Source organism: Vulpes vulpes, chromosome 6 (genome assembly GCF_048418805.1).
Source record: "Vulpes vulpes isolate BD-2025 chromosome 6, VulVul3, whole genome shotgun sequence".
Classification (NCBI taxonomy): domain Eukaryota; kingdom Metazoa; phylum Chordata; class Mammalia; order Carnivora; family Canidae; genus Vulpes; species Vulpes vulpes.
The window spans coordinates 71,966,893-71,991,263 of record NC_132785.1 but is presented as its reverse complement, the minus strand read 5'-3'; the positions used below and the strand labels follow the sequence as shown (position 1 = coordinate 71,991,263).

At 36.7% G+C, this 24,371-nt stretch overlaps 1 protein-coding gene across 5 annotated transcripts in view; it reads right to left on the bottom strand.

Annotated features, from left to right (window-relative positions):
- The window catches only part of NUBPL (NUBP iron-sulfur cluster assembly factor, mitochondrial), a 208,111-nt gene that overhangs the window by 157,710 nt on the left and 26,030 nt on the right, over nt 1-24,371 (bottom strand). The window contains exons 4-5 of one of the 5 annotated variants that reach the window (XM_072761368.1): nt 19,103-19,192; nt 14,300-14,382 (exon numbers count right to left, since the gene is read on the bottom strand). The exons of 2 other annotated variants lie outside the window; for them this stretch is intronic. In XM_072761368.1, the coding sequence (XP_072617469.1) occupies nt 14,300-14,356 (57 nt within the window). In that variant the 5' untranslated portion in view covers nt 14,357-14,382; nt 19,103-19,192. The remainder of the gene's footprint in view (nt 1-14,299; nt 14,383-19,102; nt 19,193-24,371) is intronic. 2 more of the 5 variants (XM_072761371.1, XM_072761367.1) reach the window with 2 other exon arrangements.

Below are 24,371 nucleotides of genomic sequence, written 5' to 3'. Positions count from 1 at the left end.
AGAGTTCCTGTTTCCTAGAAAATGGAACTACAGATAAGAAAAACTCTTCTATGTGTTAGGTTCTCTGCATACTCTCCGTAGTAGTAGTTACTACTCACTGATCTAAATTTAGTACTAAGGCTTACATATATCAAAAAGGAAACAGAGAGGAAAGTATGAAGATAAGGTAAAAGAAAGGACAAGAGGACAAAGGCAGGAATGGAGGGAGGGAGGAAAAGATGGAGGAAGGTTATTCAGCAATGGTTTATTAAGAACCTGGATAAACTAGGCCTCTATATAGCCAGCTCTGTGGACAAATCAGAGTTGAGAGTTTTAGAAAGAAAAAGAAAAAAAAAAAAAGAAAGAAAGAAAGCTTTTAAAAAGCATGCCATCCTAAACTACCCAAATAAACATCTAAACTTCCTTTAATTATACCTCCTCATTGCTTGTACTCCTTCTTGATGCCACGCACCCTAAACATTTTACTTACATTTCTTCTTGACTCCTCATAGCAACCCTGCAAGGTAGTATTATGCCTACCTATGGATGAGAAAGCTGGGAAACTGCCACTCAAATTTTTATATATATAAGTATTCTATCTTAGAATGAAGCAGAATAAGAAATTAAACACAAAAATACTAACTTCATAAATCTCCACTAGAACTTTATTTAACATGATCAGACTAAAAAAGGCTTAGATATAGAGGCAAGGGTCAGCACATTTTTCACTAAAGGGCCAAACTGTACTATTTTAGGCATTGTGAATCATATGATCCACAACTACTCAACACTACCACTGTAGCACAAAAGCACAAACAATATGTTCATGAATGAGCATGGCTGTGTTCCAATAAACCTTTATTTACAAAAACAGGCAGGATTTGGTACACAGGTCACAGTTTGCCAACTCTGATTTAGAGAATAAACTTTTTCATGACCAAGTTATTCCATCACCCAACAATCTAATTTTGGTTTTGCCAAGAGCAGGTATGACATAGTCATCTCTTTTAATGTCAGAGGAGCTATCTCATTAAAGATTACTTCCATAACTTAATCGGGTAGTTTTTAAAAACAATAAAGAGCACATTTTTCATGCTGTTTCACTGGAACTAAACATGTATTAGATTTTATATATCATGAATAAAGTTGGTGTCGATTAAACAAAACATCAAGCCTATATTAATTAAAACGTATTGTACTTAGAGTTGGCATAGCTCCTGGACCAGTAAAATTACCATAGCTACAAAAATTAGCTTAAACATATTTTCACCTCTAGAACTGAATAATGTACAAAAGGTCCCAAATAAACTTCATTTGTTTTTCATAATTTACTCCATTATTTTTAAATAGGCTCCTATTATAGGTATATAATAGTCTTTTAATTTAAATTTTCAAAGATGGGGATGCCTGGGTGGCTCAGCGGTTGAGTGTCTGCCTTCGGCTCAGGGCGTGATCCTGGAGTCCAAGGATCGAGTCCCACATCGGGCTCCCTGCATAGAGCCTGCTTCTCGCTTCTCCCTCTGCCTGTGTCTCTGCCTCTCTCTCTCACTCTGTCTCTCATGAATAAATAAATAAAAACTTTAAAAAAAATTTTTTTTCAAAGATGGTTTAATACTGTCAGAACATAAATGAGCAAGACAGAAGGCTATAAATAAATAAATGCAGCTGGCTATCTAGCTAAGTTTTATGAATCCTTTCTACCTCATTACTCCTGAAATAATTGTATTTAGTCAAGAAAACTTCTATTAGGACTTTTCTTATATTTAATTTTGCCAGGCTTAAAAGAATAATCACTACAAAAGCCTCACCAAATATACAACATATAAAATATTAGCAAAAATAAATATAAACTATAATAAAGCATGATTGCTCAATATTCAACATCATAAACGTAACCTAATATGTGGGTATCCAACATTATATTCTTTTTCTGATTCTCCTGAAGTTCTCAAAGTCTACCAGATGACATAAAATAAGATAGATCAAACAACAAAATACTATTTAGATTTTGGGATTTGTTTCTTTATAATTCATATTACCCTGTGAAAGCTAAAAGGTGGTAGATATACTCAGAGTGATTATACTGTTTCATTATCATCTGCTAATAGATCTCACCAAAAAACGTCAGAAGGATCTCATCAAATTATTTCTGAGCAAACACTCATTTAAGACTAAGACCTACCTAAAGGTTATTCTTTCCAGGGAAGTATCCAGTTAAGAATCAGGCAGCCCCAATGGCTCAGTGGTTTAGCGCCGCCTTCAGCCCAGGGCCTGATCCTGGAGACCCAGGATCGAGTCCTGCGTCAGGTTCCCTGCATGGAGCCTGCTTCTCCCTCTGCCTCTGTCTCTGCCTCTCTGTCTCTCTGTGTCTCTCATGAATAAATAAATCTTTAAAAAAAAAAAAAAAAAAAGAATCCCATGACTCCCTGCACATTACATTTCACTTAATCTTGAACAGGCATTTGGAATTTAGAGTTGAGTCAAGGCTCTTTCTTTTCTTCCTGCCTCGCTTTAAGTCAAACTGCCATTCATAAGAATTTCAATCTCCTGGTAGAGAAAAATATGTTTCTTAACTCTATTAGCTAAGATTAAATAAGAATCTGTGACAAGAATGAATGGTTAAACAAGGTGACAAGAAAACAATTTCCTACTATTTATCAGAGGCCTGTCTAAATCTTCAAGTTCAGTAAAGAAAGAAGAACAAGGGCACTGTCCACTTTTTATTGATAAAGAAACAGATCCAGAGGTAATGGCAGAGCTGGGCCTAGAATCCAAATCTCTCTCCAATACAATAAAACCTAACCACTAACAATCACCAGCCATTCCCTTTTATCTCTCTCACCTCATCCTCTACTCTTCTACCCCTTTTCACTCCACTCCACAGACACTGCCCCCTTAAAATATCTAAAATAAAGCACACTAGGCATGCACCTGCCTTCTGCAGTTGTTACTTCAGTCTAGAATCCTGTTCCCAAAGATAGCCACTCGATTCTCTCCATTACTTCCTTCCTTCAAGTCTTGACTCAAACATCACCATGTAGTGAAGCCTTCACTGGCCACCCTATCTAAAAATGCAATTCCTTCATCATTATACTGGACATTTCCCATTCCATTTCTGGATTCTTTCTTCTTAGCACTGACCAATATTTAACATCCGATATAATTACTTATTTGTCTCGTTTATTGTGTCTCCCCAGTAGAATGTTCATTCCATTAGCATAAGGATTTCTGTATGTTTTGTTCTACTATACCTAGAACCTAGAACACTGACTGTGCAGTCATAGAGATACTGTGTTCCACCCCAAGAAATTCTAATTCTTGGGGGGTAGGCTGGGGTCCAACAAACTGTATTTATAACACTCTGAAGTATAGGATGACCACAATGTAAAAAACAGTAATACAGATAATACAAGAAAGAGTAAGACAAAATTTATTTTGCTGTTAAGGGCCCAAGCCTTGGAACCAGCAGTATCATGGTAATGGTAATTTATAGTAAGCAGCAGTAACACTGAAGAGTTTAAAGTATATGTATATATAAAAGAGTAGCTAACATTCTGCCATATGGGTGAATAGTCACATACTGCATGAGATATATATATATATATACACACACACACACACAAAAATTATTCATTGTTTATCTGAAATTCAAATGTAACTGAGTGGGTGTCCTATATTTTAATTTTCTAAATCTAGCAACCCTACCCTGGCATCTCTCCTCAACAGTGAAGTCAGAATGATTCAGTTGAAACATAAGTCAGATCATGAGTGCTCAAAAGCCTCATGATGTCCCTTCCTTCCCTCATTTCACTCATGCAAAAACCAAAGGCCTTATAACAATTCACCAGACTCCACATCATCTAGCCAATTCCCCATCTCCCTATCTCCCAATGCTGTTAATTTCATCACCTATCATTCCCTCCACTTCTTACTCAAGTAGTCAATTGCCTTCTTACTATTCCTTGAATAAAAAACTAGACATGCTCCTACCTATTAGCCCTTAAACTGGCTGTTCCTTTTGCCCGACATAGTCTTCCCTCAGAGAGTCACAAATGCATTCATTCATCTCCTTTAACTCTGCTCAAATATCATATTTTCAATGCAGCCAGCCGTATTTTAAATCGCAAATCCACTTTCACCCCTTAAGTACACTGCAATCCCAGATCACTTTTACCACTTTCTACCTTTTTTAGCTTACTTATGATGTTTATTATCTATTTATTGTAAACTCCTTAAGGGTAGGGATATCCAAAAGCACCTAAAACAGTAAACATTAAATAAGTATTTGTTCAGTGAATGGATGGATGGATGGATGAACTAACAAATGAATGAACAAACCTCCACTTATTCCTCTGCAGAATATCAGGATGGTTACTATATGATCCCTAATGTCCCTCTTAAGTTTTAATACTCTATGAGTTCATAAAAGTCCCTCCTCTAATACTTCTATACAAACATTTTAACTTACAGGATTTAAAATTAGATAATGTAGGGATCCCTGGGTGGCGCAGCGGTTTGGCGCCTGCCTTTGGCCCAGGGCACGGTCCTGGAGACCCGGGATCGAATCCCACATCGGGCTCCCGGTGCATGGAGCCTGCTTCTCCCTCTGCCTGTGTCTCTGCCTCTCTCTCTCTCTCTCTGTGACTATCATAAATAAATAAAAAAATAAAAAATAAAAAATAAAAATAAATAAAATTAGATAATGTATATAAGGCTAAAAATACTCTGGTGTCGAAAAAAGAGTCATATTTTTGCAACCTATTCCTAATCACTTTTCCCCATGAAAATCTATGTCATCTTCATTTTTCTATTGATCTCAAGTCCAGAAAAACAGGACCTCAAGAAAGAAAATCTAGTGCAAAGAATGGCTATAGTGGGCTACTATAAAAAAATATGATAAAAATACACTAGATAAATCTTTAAAAACAAAAGCCACAAACATGGTATAAAAAGGCTCATTCAAAAGAGGGCAATTTTTAAACTTTTAAACCTGCTCACTAACAAGATTAGGTTCAATAGAGTTTCAAATATAAAAGTGCTGCACTAGACTTTTGTTGTGCTTCTTTTTCCTTTCCAGAACAAGATAAGTAACATTATTTTTTTAAAAGATTTTATTTATTTATTTGAGACAGTGAGAGAGCACAAGCAGGGGGAGCAGCAGAGGGAAAAGGAGAGGAAGGCTCCCTGCTCAGAGAGGATGTGGGGCTCAATCCCTGGATCCCGGGATCATGCCCTAAGCTGAAGGCAGACATTTAACTCACTGAGCCACCCAGCACTCCTATAAGTAACATATTTTTTTAACAAGAAGCAATTTCCTTACATTCCACATTTTCATCTATTAACAGAGACAGTAAATCAGGGGAAAAACAATTAAGATTAAGAAAAGAAAAACCTGGGGCAGGCCGGGTGGCTCAGCGGTTTGGCACCGCCTTCAGCCTGGGGCATGATCCTGGAGGTCCGGGATCGAGACCCACGTCGGACTCCCTGCATGGAGCCTGCTTTTCCCCCTGCCTGTGTCTCTGCCTCTCTCTCTCTGTGTCTCTCATGAATAAATGAATAAAGAATCAAGAAAAGAAAGAGAAAGAAAGAAAGAGAAAGAAGAAAGAAAGAAAGAAAGAAAGAAAGAAAGAAAGAAAGAAAGAAAGAAAGAAAAAAGAAAAGAAGAAAAGAAAAACCTTAAATCTTTGGCCTGTATAATTCAAGGGGAAAGAAAGTATTAATGCCCTTAGTAAAGTCTTCAAATAGAAAAATTAGCCTACTTATCAGCATGGTAATTCATAAAATGCAGAAAACGATACTTCTACACTAACCCCTAAAAATAAATCATCTGTGACATCAACCAATCAGTTTTGTACCAAACTCCAAGCCTACCAACCTAGAAACCTGATCAAACAAGAACCTTTCCCAAACCAGATAAAGTACTGCAGCAAAAGCAGTGAAAACCAACATCAATTCCTTTAGAATGTACTTAGCAAAACTGCAATGCAGGGAAAAGCATTTACAATTCTGAAAACAGCTCCTCCAAAGAAAAGCAATACAGCAATCACAGGAATTGGATGTGAACAGAGCACTCGATCCAACCTCCAGACTCAAAATCACAGGAGCCAAGCAGCTGGTTTAGAAACCCATTTCTTCACATACCCACTGCTCAGTGGCCCTTCTAACTGCCCTACTGAGGATTAAGGGCCCTCCTTAATTCCTCAAGGAGATAGGATGGGGGAAATAATTTACTGAGAAAAAAAAACTGAGAGAAGTAAAATGAACTGGTGAGAGCCACGTTAGGGAGGAAACAGGAGAATAAGAGGAAAAAAATAGATTGTTCTATGAGAAAGATCTGGATAACTTCTTATTGGACAGAATCAGATCCTGAAATTTAAAGGATGTGCAGCAGTTTTGCCACTAGTATGTTATATGTGAAATGAAAGTAAGGAAGAATATACCAAATGTAAAATTAGGGTAAGAGTTCTCTTTCTAACTTATAATCAAATTCAGCAACTTCCATGAACAAAGTGAGAGAATGAATTACTGGCAGCAAGCTGCATTTTCCCAAAAGAAATTTAAAAGGTAGGCCAAAGCGTACAGAGGAGGAAACACACAGCCAATAGATTCCTTAAAACTATTCAAAATAAAATTGCTACTGCTTCTAATTGAAAATCTCAAAGCATGTTATGCATAAAGCTTCCTGAAACCATGTAGAAAATAGAGAAGAAAAGCAGTTTGAGGCTTTTTACCTATCTGAAGATCATTTTATAAAACAGTATTTTTATTTTATCTTGGTGTGTGAGTGTGCTGTGTTTTGTCTGTGTGCTTATGAAGGAAGGGAAAGAGCAAATAAGGAAGAATTCCTAATAGAAGACTGGCGTTAGGATCTAATTTAACACATGTCCACTCCTTTGTTACACAATTAACTTTTTAAAATTGCCTTATCTTTCTTTTTTTTCTTATCTTTCATTTCAACATTTGATGCTAAGTTCCTTACTCAGTACTCTGAATTATTCTTATAAAAGATACTACAGAAGTAGACACACACGTCTCAAGTCAGAGAATACTATTAATATGCGTTAGTGGTTATCATTAGCAAACATTATTGTTTCTATTTTCTATAAAATGTGTGAACCTTGGGGATTTAGATAATTTAATCACAGACAACATCAAGATCATGAGTGAAAAAACAATTATGAAAAACCCTCAAGGTACCATTATGATCATCACCTAAAAAAGTGATGTTACAAATTAACAGATATGCTATATTCTTATACATATATAATTATATTTAAAATTATATAGCATATTATATAAAAGTTACAAATTAATTTGAATCAAATAGCTGTTGTAGTATCTATTTTTAAATATGTTACCTCTTGATGCGATATTTTAAAGATCAATAACAGATTTTTTCAAAATATTAACACCCTATTCAAAGTTCGAAAATTGTTAATTTATTAATTCTACTGCCAAGCAGCAAAGATGTTTTTCTGATAAATGAAAATCAACATTACTTAATACCATATGAATCACATAAGTGATCACTATTTCTAGGATTTTTTAAATAACTGACATATTAAAACTATAATAGAGGGGAATCCCTGGGTGGCTCAGCGGTTTAGCGCCTGCCTTCAGCCCAGGGCGTGATCCTGGAGTCCCGGGATCGAGTCCCACATTGGGCTCCCTGCATGGAGCCTGCTTCTCCCTCTGCCTGTCTCTCTGCCTGTCTCTCTCTCTCCCTCTCTCTCTCCGTCTCTCATGAATAAATAGATAAAATCTTAAAGAAAAAAGAAAAGCCATAGTAGAATGCATGAAGAAGCAATCTAGGATTTGCATCACTAAATAAATGGGTGGTTGATTATAGATAAATTGCTAACCTCATTGAACTTCAGTTTATTATCTGTAAAATAAAGATTAAGAAGACACCAACCTTACAGGAATGTTGTGAAATTACAGAGCAATGTGAATTCATAAAATTTAAAGAACAGCTAACAATTATACAGTACTACAGGCCAGGCACTTTCTAGAGACTTTAGGTTAGCTTATTTAATCCTCACCACAACCTTTTGAAGCAGGTTTATAATAATCTTCAATGAAAAAACCCAGGCACAGAAAGGTTAGTATCTTGCCTGAGGTCAGGCAGCTTTAAGTACAGAACTGGGACAGAAACTCAGGCAGCAGGCCTTCAGAATTCACAGGTAATACTACAACATGCAGTCTCTATCCAACAAAACAAGTCAAATTCCTAGTGCAAAGTAGTTCTCAATGTTAGTGCCTTCCCTCCCTTCCACAAAGACCCCTCTATGCACTGAAACTGTAAAAATAAGCATTCATTCTCAGCAAGTAGTTTTTCCAAAGACAACCATCCAAAACAACATTCTCATTATTAACCCAGGCAACTATATAAGCTTCGAGAATAACAAAATGATCTTTAATATGCAATTATTACTTTCATCTGAATTGATACTGTTTTTGCTTTATAAGAGCAAGAATTTTGTCTAGTGTCAAGTTTTATATGAGAACATTGTGAAAAATAGCCTCTATTAAATATTAAGTAACATATTTCACAGAAATTGGATTTAGCGTTTTTGGTGTATTAGCTGATTTTTAAGTTATATACTGATATAGATTGCACAGAACAGAAGCAGCCAAAAATGCAGTTAAGAAAATAAACAAAGGTTCATATGCTCAAGACTGGAAGATACCTGGCTGGGCCAAAAGGAAATCAGCTATTGATAACGATGGTTATTAAGCACCAAGAGAAGCAATTTATTATCATCTGCTTTTTGTTGTAGCTGTACAGAAATCTGTGTTCTTTTGCTAATTCAAATGTGTAGTACTAACACACAAAAATATAATGAGTTAATGAATCTACGATGTGCCAGTTATTATGCTACAAATATTACATATATTTCCCTATATTTTACAACAGCTCTACAAAGTAACTATTAATGTTAGCAAGCCCTGTTCCTCCACTAGAAACCTCAACAGTTAAAACCAGAAATAGGCAGGACTGCTTAACCCCTGATCTAACTAAAAACCATTGTGCTTATTTCTAACTGCATTTTTTTGAGGCATTGACAAGACATTGTGCAACGACCAGAACATTCCAACCACCAGACCAGAAGAGCCCTGATAGCAATGGAATGCCTAAGCCACACACCACACGTGCTCTTCCCATGTACATAACTGTGGGCTGAACACAAATGGATGCCGCCCCACCCCCGCCATGATCATGCACCTCTGCCTGCTCTCTTGGAATAGCCCCCGGAGCCTCTAGATGTCCATCTTGCCGGCAGAGGTGGTTAAGGCTTGAGCCTGCCACCTATCCTGGCTGCCAACACCTGAAATAAGTTTCTCCCTTTCTCTTTTCCAAATCCTCATCTCTTGAGTGACTGGCTTCTCTTGTGACAAGTTTATCTGAGTTTCTTCAGCAACAGTGTTGGCAAATCCACCCAGGAGCTATACTTTCAGCTTGTCCAGCCCCATCAGATTACCCAGGATAGAATGGATAGAGCAGGTTACCCAGGATAGAGCAATTTTCTGAGTTAGCGACTGTGGTATATCATTAAGTAATGTTAATATTACTTTATAATTATAATTATTATTACTACATATTTCACAGGTGAGGGGCCTCACCTCTGAGGAGTGCCTTGCCCAAGTTAACACAGTTAATAAGTGAAGAGCTGGGATTCAAATTCAGGTATGCCTGAAACCAAAGTCCACACTTTTCTTACCAAATATTTCAAACCTAGCTATGTATCAGAATTACCTGGGGATCTTGTTAACAAAATTGATGGTCAAATCCCAGACCTAAAAATATCAATTCCCAGAGATTCTGATTTAACAAGCTCCCCAGGTGATTCTTATGCTGCAAGCTGGCACTGGTCCTAGCAGTAGCACTTAAAAAAACCACCATGCTACCTCCACTGCCTCCTCCTTGTTCCATTCTATTAGTGATTAGAAAGTGAGACTAAAGGGTCCTAAGCATCAAGTCTTATGGTCAAGAAATGTTATTAATAGAGTAAGGACTCAATTCAATTTCAAATTGTGAAATACATTTTGGCAAATGGCACCACCATCTTTTCATTCACCCCCAAAACCTAGAGTTGTCTGTAATCTCTCCTTTTCTAATCTGTCTCTTAAATGTGTCTTGTTCTTTGTCTTTTTTACTACTAACTAGAGAATATTAGCATCTGCAGACACTATCTGGTTACTAACCCCCTGAAAACCCCTGCTCCCCCCCCCACTCCGCCCCCATCTTTTCAAAGGCAGAATTCACCTCCCACTTTTAAAGTGGAAGATGTCAGATTCCCACTTTCTCTTGCAGCTAAATCACAGTCATGAGATCCAGTCCTGGTTAATGAAACTTCAGAGTGCCTGATGAAAGTTTTCTTCCTTAACAACAACAACAACAACAACAACAACAACAACAACAACAAACAGTAAGAAAGCACACTCTATTTCTTCCACTTGATGACTGAGTGAGACAGCCATCTTGTGACCATAAGGATTAAGCCAAGAGAAACGCAGAAATGCTACCTGATATAGTTGGGCTGCCTTTTAACCAACTCTATAACTTCCACATTTCTTGTTATATGAAATTTTTAAAAAAAAAAAAACTATTTTTAAGTCAATTTTAGTTGAAAAGTCAACTCTCACTTTGGCTATTGTGACAGCATCCCTTGCCTCCCATCCCTTGCCTACCTCCATTGGATTCCCCATAAGCCCTCTGGTCCCAGTATACCATACACTGTAGCCATACAGATTACTTACAATCCAAACACTTTAAAATTATCTCCTACCATGACCTTGCTCACAAAATTTCCTCAACATAGAATTTTCTTCTTTTCTGCTATTTTTCTACCTGCCAACATTCTACCTAATTTCCAAAGTACTGCCTCTGCTCAAAACTGGAATTAATTTCTCTCCACTATGGTATTAACATACTGTTTATACCCACCAACTGCTATGCTTGCTGCATTCTTCCTCATATGTAAATAAATATGTATATCTGTCTTCCCCAAAAGACTAGAAGCTTTGTAAAGGTAGCATCCATGAGTAAACACAGTGTCTGATATAAAATGGTCCTTGGAATATTCAACTGAATTTGTTAGAATTATTTAACATCCTCAACTATGTTGTTTAGGAGCCAAAAGGGATGGACACTGTATTTTAAAGGGAAAGAAAAACTGTAACAAAAATCTTTGGGGTATTTGTCAAGATTATTTTTTGTGGAACCTCAAAACCTTTTGAACTTAGATTCAAAATAAAATGTTTTAGCTATTAATTGCTAAATAAGAACCAAAAAAAAGAAGGTAAAGTCTTGCAAAATGCTTAAAATACTTACTCATATATGCCAAATCATCTCTACTCTTTTATAATTAAAATGACTTCTTAAATTCTGTTAGCCAGTAAACTGCCCAGCTTTAATCTCATTATTGTTTTAGTTTTATCATTTAGTTTTAGAAAAACTAGTGGAAAACACAATTCAAAACCACAATGGGAAACCACTTCACATCCATAAGTATAACTATAATCAAAAAGAGAAAGTATTGACAAAAAGGATATTAGAAAATTGGGAATCTTCTATCACTGCTAGAAGAAATGTAAAGTGGTATAAATGTAAAGTTTAGAAATATTCTGGCAATCCTTCAAATGGTTAAACATAGAGCTGTGACATGCCCCAGCATTCCTCTGCTGGGTCTATCCCCAAGAGAACAGAAAGTCTATGTCCATACAAAAACTTATAAATGAATATTCATAGCAGCATTATTCATAATAGCCAAAAAGTAGAAACAACCCAAATTTGCATCAAATGATGAAACAGATAAATAAAAAGTGGTATATCCATACAGCAGACTATTATCAGCAAAACACAGAAATGAAGAACTGAAATATACAGTACGGATTCATCTTGAAAACATAATGCTAACTGAAAAAAGCCAGTCACAAAAGACCGTATGTTGTATGATTCCATTTATATGAAATATCCAAACAGGTAAACCTCTAAAGACAAAAAATAAATTAGTAGTTACCTAGAACTAAGGGTACATTGGGAAACAGAGGCTAAGGATACAAGGTTTCTTTTTCAAGTAATGAAAATGTTCTAAAATTGATGGTAATAGATGCAATTCTATGAGTATACTAGGAGCCACTAAATTATACACTTCAGGCAGATGAACTATATGGTATGTGAATTTTATCTCAAACTATTAAAAAAATTGGTAGGAATGAAAAATACAATAGTCCAAAATCCTTGGGATGCAGCAAAAGCTACAATATAGGCCTACCTCAAAAAGCAAAAAACCTCAAATACCTAACCTGACACCTAAGGAGCTAGAAAAGAAAAAAACAAACCCCAAAACCAGTAGAAGGAAAGAAATAATAAAGATTAGAGCAAAAATAAATGAAATAGAAACTAAAAACAGAAAAGAACAGATCAACAAAACCAGAAGCTGGTGCACTAAATGATCAACAAAAGTGATAAATCTTTAGCTAGACTCATCAAAAAAGAAAAAAAAAAAAAAGATGACTGAACAAAATGAGAAATGTAAGAGAAGAAATAACAATACCACCACAGAAATACAAACAATCATAAGATAATATTATGAAAAAGTATGTGCCAACAAATTGGATAACCAAGAAATGGATCATTCCTAGAAGCATATGACCTTCTAAAACTGAATCAAGAAGAAATAGAAAATGTGAATAGACCAATTACCAGTACTGAAACTTAATCAGTCATCAAAAAATTCCCAAAAAGCAAAAGCCCAGGATCAGATGGCTTCACGGATGAATTCTACCAAACCTTTAAAGAAGAGTTAACACCTATTCTTCTCAAACTATTCCAAAAATAGAAGAGGAAAAAAATTTCCAAATTCATTATACAAGGACTGCATTACCCTGATACCAAAATCAGATAGACACTACAAAAAAAAGAGAAACTACAGGCCACTATCCCTGATGAAGACAGATGCAAAAATCCTCAATAAAATACCAGCAAACCAAATCCAACAATACATTTTAAAAAATCATTCACCATGATCAAGTGGGATTTATCCCTGCAACACAAGGGTGGTTAATCTATCAATGTGATACATCATATCAATAGGAGAAAATAAAAACTATATGATTATTTCAATAGATGCAGAAAAAGCATTTAACAAAGTAAAACATCCATTTATGACTTAAAAAAACTCTCCAAAATAGCAGTAGAGGGAACATACTTCAACATGATAAAGTCCATATGTGAAAAACCCACAGCTAACATTATATTCAAAGGTTAAAAAAACTGAAAGCTTTTCCCCTAATATCAGGAATAAAACAAGAATGTCAGGGCAGCCTGGGTGGCTCAGAGGTTTAGCACCACCTTCAGCCCAGGGCCTGATTTTGGGGACCCAGGATTGAGTCCCGTGTTGGGCTCCCTGCATGGAGCCTGCTTCTCCCTCTGCCTGTGTCTCTGCCTCTCTCTGTGTGTGTCTCTCATGAATAAATAAATAAATAAAATCTTTAAAAAAGAAAAAAATAATAAAATAAATATAAAACAAGAATGTCCACTCTCACCACTTTAATTCACCATAGTACTGTAAGTCTTAGCCACAGCAATCAGAAAAGCAATAAAGGACATCCAAATTGGTAAGAAAGTAGTAAAACTTTCATTATTTGCAGATAACATACTATAGAAAACCCTAAAGAAGGAGGAGTGAAGATGACAGAGTAGTAGTGGGGACCCTGAACTTGCCTCATCCTTCAAACACAGCTAAATCAACATCAAATCACTTTGAACAACTAGGAAATCAATTAAAGACTAAGGAAACAATCTGTACAATTGGAGGGAAAGAAAGTGGCAGATGAGAGGTTGAGAGAGGTTAATTAAGAGAGAGAAAAGTCGTGGTGCCTCAGAGGGGTGGGAACCCTTTTCAAAAGTGAAATCAGGAATAGAGGGAGTGAGAGGGAGAGAGATGAAGGAGTAGAGTTCGCACAAGAAGCCAAGGAATGGGAATCTCCTAGGTCACATGCGAAGAGAAGGTTCCCCTTCCTGGAGCATATTGGAAGAGGGTATTTTGCCTCTCCAAGGACAAAAGGCCCATCCGGTGTACTGAGGGGCCATTCAACAGCAGGGGACAGAGGCACATGCAGAGGGCAGATAATCTGGTTGCAGGCTTTTGCTGTACTTCAACATAGCACAAGCACTCGTGAAAGTGAGTGACTGCTTTTCTGGGGCAGAACAGTGCCAGGAGTAGCACTGCAAGGCTCTCCGCGAGAGGAAAGGAGTGGATTCATGCGCTGCTGGGTACTTTAAGATTAGTTGTTTTGAATGCCAGCCACTGACCAGAGATAAAACAGGAGAACTGTGGCACCACGCATGCTGACAGCCAGGCACAGACATGTTGAGGACAGGGACATGATGAAAGCCTAGGACACAGAAAAGGAGATTATTCGCTTTTCTGTAAGGACCTCTTGAACAAGTTCCCATCTTTAGGGACAGGGGGTGACACCATCTTAGACTATACACACATACACACAGCCACATACCAGCACAGCTGGACTTCAGAGAGAAACAGCACCTCAGCAGAGGTTGGAGTCGCTTACATAAACCCTGCCCCCAGCACCCAGCAGGGGCATCTTTACAAGGGCTTGTCTGACTGTGAGCCAGTACAGCAGGCCTCTCCCTCAGAAGACTAACAAAGGCCCTCTGCATGCATCAAGGCTACCAATCATAGAGTGCTCCAAAGCATCAGCTTTCGTTCTGGTGGAAATAAGAACAGGCTTTTTTTTTTTTTTTTTTTAATATATTTTCTTTTTTATCTTTTCTTTTCTTTTTTTTTCTTTGACATCAGGCTTATAGTTTTTTGTTCATTTGTTGGCTTGTTTCCTGTTCTCCTTTTTTTTGATCAGGCTTTTCTTTTTTTTAATCAGCCCTATCTTCACCAACAAATCAAAGCAAACCTAGTTAAAGGTCTAAATACTCCCCAATGCAAGACAGAAGGAAATCTGCAGAGGACTGACCTGTGGGAAAGAGCAGTCAAAACGCAACAGCAGAGTGCACACAGCATACACCAGAAACACCTCCCAAAGTGCCAAGCCCTGGACAGTGTAGGACCCCTTCTTAATACAATATTACTCTTAGGAGCAGGAAACATAACAAGCTTTCATAACATGCAAAGACAGAAACCTATATATAATGACAAAATGGAGGAATTCTCCCCAAAATAAAGATCAAAAAGAAATCATAGCCAGACATTTGCTCAAAACAGATATACAAGCAATATATCTGAAAACGAATTTAGTACAACAGTCCTAAGAATACTAGCTGGGTTTTGAAAGAAGCATAGGAGACATGAGAGAAACTGGCTGCAGAGATAAAAGACCTGAAAACTAGTCAGGCCAAAAATAAATGCTATAACTGTGATGCAGAATCAACTGGATGTAATCACAATGAGAATGGAAAAAGCAGAGAATCACATCCGTGATATGGAAGATAATTACAGAAAATGATGAAGCTGAGAAGAGGAAAATTCCTAGATCATGAATACAGACTTATGGAACTCAAAGATTCCACAAAACACAATAATATCCATATAAGAGAAATCCCAGAAGAATAAGAACAGAAAAGAAGGGCAGAAGGTCTATTTGAACAATTATAGCTAAGAACTTCCCTAATCTAGAGACGGATATAGCCATTCAAGTCCAAGAAGCAAGGGAAACTAACCAAAAAATCAACAAAAGCAGGTCAACACCAAGACATATCATAGGGAAACTTGGAAAATATAAAGAAAAAGAGAGAATTGTGAAAGCAGCTAGGGACAAAATATCCTTAACCTATAAGGGTAGACACATAAGGTTAGCAGAGACCTGTCCACAGAAACACAGCAAGCCAGAAGACAGTGGCATGATATAGTCAATGTGTTGAATGAGAAAACATGCAGCCCAGAATACTATATCCAGCAAGACTGTCATTCAGAACAGGAGAGAGTTTTCAAGATAAGCAAAAACTAAAGGAATTCATGAACACTAAAACAGCTCTGTAGGAGAAATACAAAAGAGGACCTTTTGAGCAGGAAAGAGAGACCAAAAGCAACAAAGACTAGAAAGGAGTAGAGATAATCTACAGGAACAATGACTTTATAGGTAATATAATGGTACCATATTCATATCAACAATTACTCTGAGTGCAAATGGTCTAAATGCTGGATCAAAAGACATAGAGAAAGAAAAATACAAAAAACAAAAGACATAGGGTATCAGAATGGATTTAAAAAAAAACAAGGCCCATTGATATGCTGCTTACAAAAGACTCATTTTAGACCCAAAAACACCACAAGATTGAAAGTGAGGGGGTGGAAAGCCATCTATCAAGCTAATGGACATCAAAATAAAGCTGGAGTAGCCATACTTACATCAGATAAACTAGATTTTATTTATTTTTTTTTAAACTAGATTTTAAACCAAAGAATATAATAAGAAATGAAGAATGGCACTCTATCATAATAAAGGGGTCTATCCAACAAGAAGATCTAACAATTGTAAATATTGATGCCCTCAACTTGGGAGCACCCAAATACATAAATCAATTAATAACAATTTAAAGAAACTCATTGATAATAATACAATAATAATAGGGGACTTTCACACCCCACTCACAGCAATGGACAGATTATCAAAGCAGATCAACAAGGAAACAATGGCTTTGAATACACTGGACCAGATGGATTTAACAGATATATTCAAAGCATTTCATCCTAAAGCAGTAGAATACACATTCTTTTCAAGCACACATGGAACATTCTCCAAAACAGATCACATACTGGGTCACAAATCAGGATTTTGTGGGGTCGGTTTTTTTTTTTTATTTCTGCTCTGATCCTAATAATTTCCCTTTTGCTGGTTTTAGATTTTATTTGCTCTTCTTTTTCTCAGTTCCTTTAGGTATAAGGTTAGGTTGTGTATTTCAGAGTTTCCTTGCTCATTGAGAAGAGCCTATATTGCTAGATACTTCCCTCTGATGACTGCCTTCCTTCCAGACAGGTTTTAGACTGTCGTGTTTTTATTTGCTTTTATGTATTTTTAAAATTTCTTATTTAATTTCCTGATTAGGGCAGCCTGGGTGGCTCAGCGTTTAGCACTGCCACCCAGGGCATGATCCTGGAGACCCGGGGTCAAGTCCCACGTTGGGCTCCCTGCATGGAGCCTACTTCTCCCTCTGCCTGTGTCTCTACCTCTCTCTCTATGTGTGTGTATCTCTCATGAATAAATAAATAAAACCTTTTTAAAAAACAAAAAACAAAAAACAAAAACCAGTAGAACAGATCAATGAAACTAGGAGCTGGTTCTTTGAAAGAATTAACAAAACTGATAAACCCTTTTCCAGACTTATCAAAAAGAAAAGAGAAAGAATCCAAATAAATAAAATCATGAATGAAAGAGGAGAGATCACAACCAATATCGCAGAAATGCAAACAATTATAAGAGAATACTATGAGCAATTATATGCCAACAAACTGGGCAATCTGGGAGAAATGGATACATTCCTAAAAGATATAAGCTACCAAAACTGAAACAAGAAAAAACAGAAAATCTGAACAGATCCATTACCAGCAAAGAAATTGAATCAGTAATCAAAAAATCTCCCAACAAACAAGAATCCAGGGCCAGATGGTTTCTCAGAGGAATTCTACCAAACACTTAAAGAAGAATTAACACCTATTCTTTTGAAACTATTCCCAAAAATAGAAATAGAAGGAAAACTTCTAAACTCAATCTATAAGGCCAGCATTACCTTGATTCTAAAACCAAATAAAGACCCCATCAAAAAGGAGAATTACTAATATCCCTGATGAACATGGATACAAAAATCCTCAACAAGATACTACCTGAATCCAACAATACTTTAAAAGGATGATTCACTATGATCAAGTGATATTTATTCCTGGGCTTGAGGGGTGGTTCAGTATCTGCAAAACAATCACCATGATACACTACATTAATAACAGAAAGGACAAGAACCAAAAGATCCTCTCACTAGATGCAGAAAAAGCATTTGACAAAATTCCTTTCTTAATAAAAACCCTCCAGGAAGTAAGGATAAAAGGAACATACCTCAACTATCATAAAGGCCATATATGAAAGACCCACAGCTAATTTCATCCTCAATGGGAAAAAACTAAGCGCCTTTCCCCTAAGGTCAAGAACACGACAGAGATGTCTACAATGATTTTAGACAACCACTGTTGTTCAACATAGTACTGGAAGTCCAGCCGCCGCAATCAGACAACAAAAAAGAAATAAAAGGTATTCGAATCGCCAAGGAAGAAGTCAAACTTTCACTCTTCGCAGATGACATGATACTCGATATAGAAAACTCAAAGAACTCCACAAAAAAATTGCTAAAACTGATAGAAGAACTCAGCAAAGTCCAGGATATAAAATCAACATACAGAAATCTGTTGTACTTCTATACACCAATAATAAAGCAGCAGAAAGAGAAATCAAGGGTTCAATCTCATTTATAATTGCAACTAAAACTGTAAGATATCCAGGAATAAATCTAAGCAAAGAGGTAAAAGATCTGTGTGCTGAAAACTATAGAACATTTATGAAAGAAACTGAAGAAGTCACAAAGAAATGGAAAAATATTCCACACTCATGGACTGGAAGAACAAATATTGTTAAAATGTCTACGCTACCCAAAGCAATCTACACACTCAGTGCAATTCCTACCAAAAATACCAATAGCATTTTTCACAGGGCTAGAACAAACAATCCTAAAAAATTTGTATGGAACCAGAAAAAAAAAAAAAAAACGAAATGCCAAAGGAATGTTGAAAAGGAAAAGCAAAGTGGGAAGCATCACAATCTCAGACTTTAAGCTGTATTACAAAGTTATAATCAAGACAGTATGGTCCTGGCACAAAAACAGACACAAAGATCAATGGAACAGAATAGAGAACCCAGAAATGGATCCACAACTAAATAGTCAACTAATCTTCAACAAAGCAGGAAAGAATATCCAATGGAAAAAAGACAGTCTCTTCAACAAATGGTGCTGGGGAAACTGGACAGCAACAGGCAAAGAATGAAACTGGACCACTTTCTTAGATCATACACAAAAATAAATTCAAAATGGATGAAATACCTAAATGTAGAAAATATCAAAATCCTAGAGGAGAAAACAGGCAGCAACCTCTTTGATCTCAGCTGTAGCAACTTCTTACTAGACATATCTCTGGAGGCAAAAGAAACAAAAACAAAAATGAGTTACTGGGACCTCATCAAGATAAAAAGTTTCTGCACAGTGAAGGAAACAGTCAACAAAACTAAAAGGCAACCAACAAAATGGGAGAAGATACTTGCAAATGATACATCTGATAACAGGCTAGTATCCAGAATCTATAAAGAACTTACCAAACTCAACACCCAAAAAATAAATAATCCAATTAAGAAATGGGCAGAAGACATGAACATACATTTCTCCAAAGAAGACATACACGTGGGTAAAATACACATGAAAAAATGAACTTCACTAATCATCAGGGAAATTCAAATCAAAACCACAATGAGATACCACCTCATACCTCTCAGAATGGCTAAAATTAACAACTCAGTAAACAACAGATGTTGGCAAGGAAACATAGAAAGGGGAACCCTCTTACACATAATGCATACTGGCGCAGCCACTCTGGAAACAGTATGGAATTTCCTCAAAAAGTTAAAAATAGAACTACTCTATGACCCAGCAATTACACTACTAGGTATCTACCCAAAGGATACAAAAATGCTGATTCATAGGAGCACATGCACCCCAATGTTTATAGCAGCACTATCAACAATAGCTAGAGTATGGAAAGAGCCCAAATGTCTATGGGTTGATGAATGGATAAAGAAGAGGTGGTGGTGGTGGTGGTGGTGTGTGTAACAGAATATTACTCAGCCATCAGAAAGAATGGAATCTTGCCATTTGCAACACCAAGGATGGAACTACAATGTGAAATAAGTCAGTCAGAGAAACAAATACCCTATGATCTCATTCGAGTGTGGAATTTAAGAAACAAGACAGATGAACATAAGGGAAGGAGAGGAAAAATAAAATAAGACAAAAACAGAGAGGGAGGCAAACCATAAGAGACTCTTAACTAGAGAGAACAAACTGAGGGTTGCTGGATGGGAGGGGAGTGAAGGGGGATGGGCTAAATGGGTGATGAGTATTAAAGGAGGGTACTTGTGATAAGCACTGTGTGTTGTATGTAATTGATGAATCACTAAATTCTACTCCTGAAACCAACACTAAACTATATGTTAACTAAACCTTAATTTAACTAAAATTAAATTTTTGGGATCCCTGGGTGGCGCAGCGGTTTGGCGCCTGCCTTTGGCCCAGGGCGCGATCCTGGAGACCCGGGATCGAATCCCACGTCGGGCTCCCGGTGCATGGAGCCTGCTTCTCCCTCTGCCTGTGTCTCTGCCTCTCTCTCTATCTCTCTGTGACTATCATAAATAAATAAAAAAAAATTAAAAAAAAAAATAAAAAATAAAATTAAATTTTTAAAAAAAAGCCTAGGGGAAAAAAAAAGAAAACCCTAAAGATTCTACCAAAACACTACTAGAACTGATAAATGAATTCAGTTAGGTCACAGGATACAAAATCATTGTATAGAAGTTTGTTGTATTTCTAAATACTAATAATAAAGCAACAAAGAAATAAAAAAAGGATTCCATTTATAATTGCACCAACAATAATAAAATACCTAGGAATAAACTTAACCGAGAAGGTAAAAGACTTGTTCTCTGTAAACTATAAAACACTGATGAAAGAAACTGAAGACAACACAAATAAATGGAAAGATATTTCATGCTTATGCATTAGAATAATACAGAATATAGAATTAGAATAATACTGTTACAATGTCAATACTACTCAAAGGAATCTAGATTTAATGCAATCTCTATCAAAATACCAATAGCATTTTCACAGAACTAGAACAAAAAATCCTAAAATTCACATGGAATCACAAAAGACTCTGAATAGCCAAAGCAATCTTGAAAAAGAAAAACAAAGCTAGAGTTATCACAATTCCAGATTTCAAGTTATATACTACAAAGCTGCAGTAACCAAAACAGTGATACTGGCACAACAAACAGACATATATATCAACAGAACAAGCCAGAAAGCCCAGAAATAAACCCATGATATACAGCCAATTAATCTTCAACAAAAGAGCCAAAAATATGAAATGAGAAAGTCTCTTCAAGAAATGGTGCTGGGAAAACAGGACAGCTACATGCAAAAGAATGAAATTGGATCACTCTCTTTTACCACACACAAAAATTAACTCAAAATGGATTAAGGATCTAAAGATAAGACCTGAAGCCATAAAAATCCTAGAAGAAAGCACAGGCAGTAATTTTTCTGACACCAGTCATGCAACTTTTTTCTATATAGGTCCCCTGATGCAAGGGAAGCGAAAGCAAAAACAAACTATTGGGACTACATCAAAATAAAAAGCTTCTACCCAGCAAAAGAAACAACAACACTAAAAGACAACCTACTGACTGGGAGAAAATACTTGCAAATGACATATCCAACAAAAGATTAGTATCTGAAACATATAAAGAACTTACACAACACCAAAAAAAAAAAAAAAAAAAAAAGAAAAAACAGGCAGAAGATATAAACAGACATTTTTCCAAAAGAAGATAGGCAGATAGCCTACAGGCACATGAAAAGATACTCAACATCACTCATCATCAGGGAAATGCAAATGAAAACAATGAGATATCATCTCACACCTGTCTGAATGGCTAAAATCAAAAACACCAAAAACAGTTAAGTGTTCATGAGAATGTAAACAACAAGGAACTCTCTTGCACTGTTGGTTCCAGGAATGCAAACTGGTATAGCTACTGTGAAAACCGGTATGGAGGTTCCTCAAAAAATTAAAAACAGAACTACCCTACAAACCAGTAATCACAATGCTGGGGATTTACCCAAAGAATACAAAAACATTAATTTGAAAGAATATATACAACCCCATGTTTACTGCAGCATTATTTACAATAGCTAAATTACGGAAGCAGCCCAAATGTCCATCAATGGATAAAAGGATAAAGAAACACACACACACACACAAACACACACACACAAATATTACTCAGCCATAAAAAAAAGAATGCAATCTTGCCATTTGCAAAAACATGGATGGAGCTAGAGTAAAATGCTAAGCAAAATAACTCAGAGAAAAACAAAAACCGTATGATTTCACTTTTATGTGGAATTTAAGAAACAAAACAAATGACCAAAGGGGGGGGGGGAACAGAGAGAAAAACCAAGAAACAATTTCTTAATTATAGAGGACAAACTGATGATTACTGGGGTGGGGGGTGGAGGATTGGTGAAGTGTGAGTACACTTATCATAATGAGCCCTAAGTAGTGTATAGAATTGCTGCATCATTATATTGTACATCTAAAACCAATATAACACTGTATGTTAACTATACTGGAATTAAAATTAAAAAGATGCAGTGAAACGCCAGAACACCCACACCCCAATGTTTATAGCAGCAATGTCCACAATAGCCAAACTGTGGAAGGAGCCTCTGTGCCCATCAAAAGATGAATGGATAAAGAAGATGTGGTCTATGTATATAATGGAATATTCCTCAGTCATTAGAAACGACAAATACCCACCATTTGCTTCAACGTGGATGGAACTGGAGGGTATTATGCTGAGTGAAATAAGTCAATCGCAGAAGGACAAACATTATATGGTCTCATTCATTTGGGGAATATAAAAATTAGTGAAAGAGAATAAAGGGGAAAGGAGAGAAAATGAGTGAAAATATCAGTGAGGGTGACAGAACATGAGAGAATCCTAACTGGGAAACGAACAAGGGTTAGTGGAAAGGGAGGTGGGCGGGGGGTTGGGGTGACTGGGTGATGGGCACTGAGGGTGGCACTTGGCAGGATGAGCACTGGATGTTATGCTATATGTTGGCAAATTGAACTCCAATTAAAAAAAATTTTTTTTAATTTTTTAAAGTTTTAAAAGCTCCATCCAATAATAACAATTAGCAAACCTTAAGCAAGGCTACATATTACTTATTAGTAGGTGAAATAATAGACTAACAACTATTGTGCTCTTCTATCCTGACCAAAAGTTGACTGGAAAAGTTCAACACACTTACTGAGTTTTCACAATCAGGGGCAATTCTACTATATACCAAATCTGAAGAGGAGGATTTTTCAAATGCGTTGGGAAAATGTATCTGATATCAATTCAGCTGAACAATCAAGAAACATGGAATGGAGGTCGTCGCTGATCCTTCCTTTCCTCTCCCATATCCAGTCCATCGTCAAGACCTACCAAAACTCCACTTCCATTTCCACTGCCAACACCCTAGTTTAAGACATCACCATGCTCTCCTGCTTAGCTTTGTGTAACAGCCTAAACTGGTCTCCTGTGCCTACTCTAATATCCCCCCCCCCCCGCACCATTCTCCATGTGGCAGTAAAGCAACTTTAAAGCAAATCTGATCATGTCTATCTACTGTTTAAAATTGCTTTCCACTGCCATTTAGGAAATTCTAAAATTCTTGACAAGGTTACTAAGGTTACTACTCTCCCTCTCACAATGACTCACAACTACCTCATTGGCCTTTTCAGTTCCTTCATAACACCACCCCACCCATGCTTCTTTCCAATCAGGGTTTCCTGGCACAAAGGCCCTTGCTCTCCAGGAGTTTTCATTTTCACTTGGGAGAAAGGAAGGAGAAGGAGACATAGAAGGAGAAGACAAATAAGAATTACCTTTAAAAAAGTAAAACTAACTAAAAAAGACTAATGTGATAGAGAGTAATGGTGCTTGTAGGAAAGCAGCTACCATTACTTCCTCTGGGAAGTCCTCCCTCAACCCTCAGGTTAGGACCAGTATTCTGTTAAATGCTCCCCTGACAATGGGATTTCTTCTTTGTGGCACTTATCACAGATGTAAATAAACAAGTTGACTGTCTTGTTCACCACTCTATCCAAAATTTCTACTATATAGAACAGACATATAGCAGATAGTTAATAAACACACTGTAGAGGAATGCCTCGGGTTTTCCAGTTTCACAAACTGAGTCATAAAACCACAGGCCATGTAATATAATTAGCTAACCTATCCAACTCTGCCAGAGCCAAAACCAAGAGTCACCAAGATAGGTTATCTGTCCCATCCCATCTGTTCCATGACCCTCAGCAATACCCTCTCTGCCACCTTTGATTTATTACTGCCTATGTCGCATTCTCTGCAATGTTTCATAAGACACGCACTTCAACAACAGCTGGCTTCCATTTTTCCTATTTAATCATGTATAAAAATAAAACATCATTTATATTATCACAATCATTTCCATGGCAAATATGAAA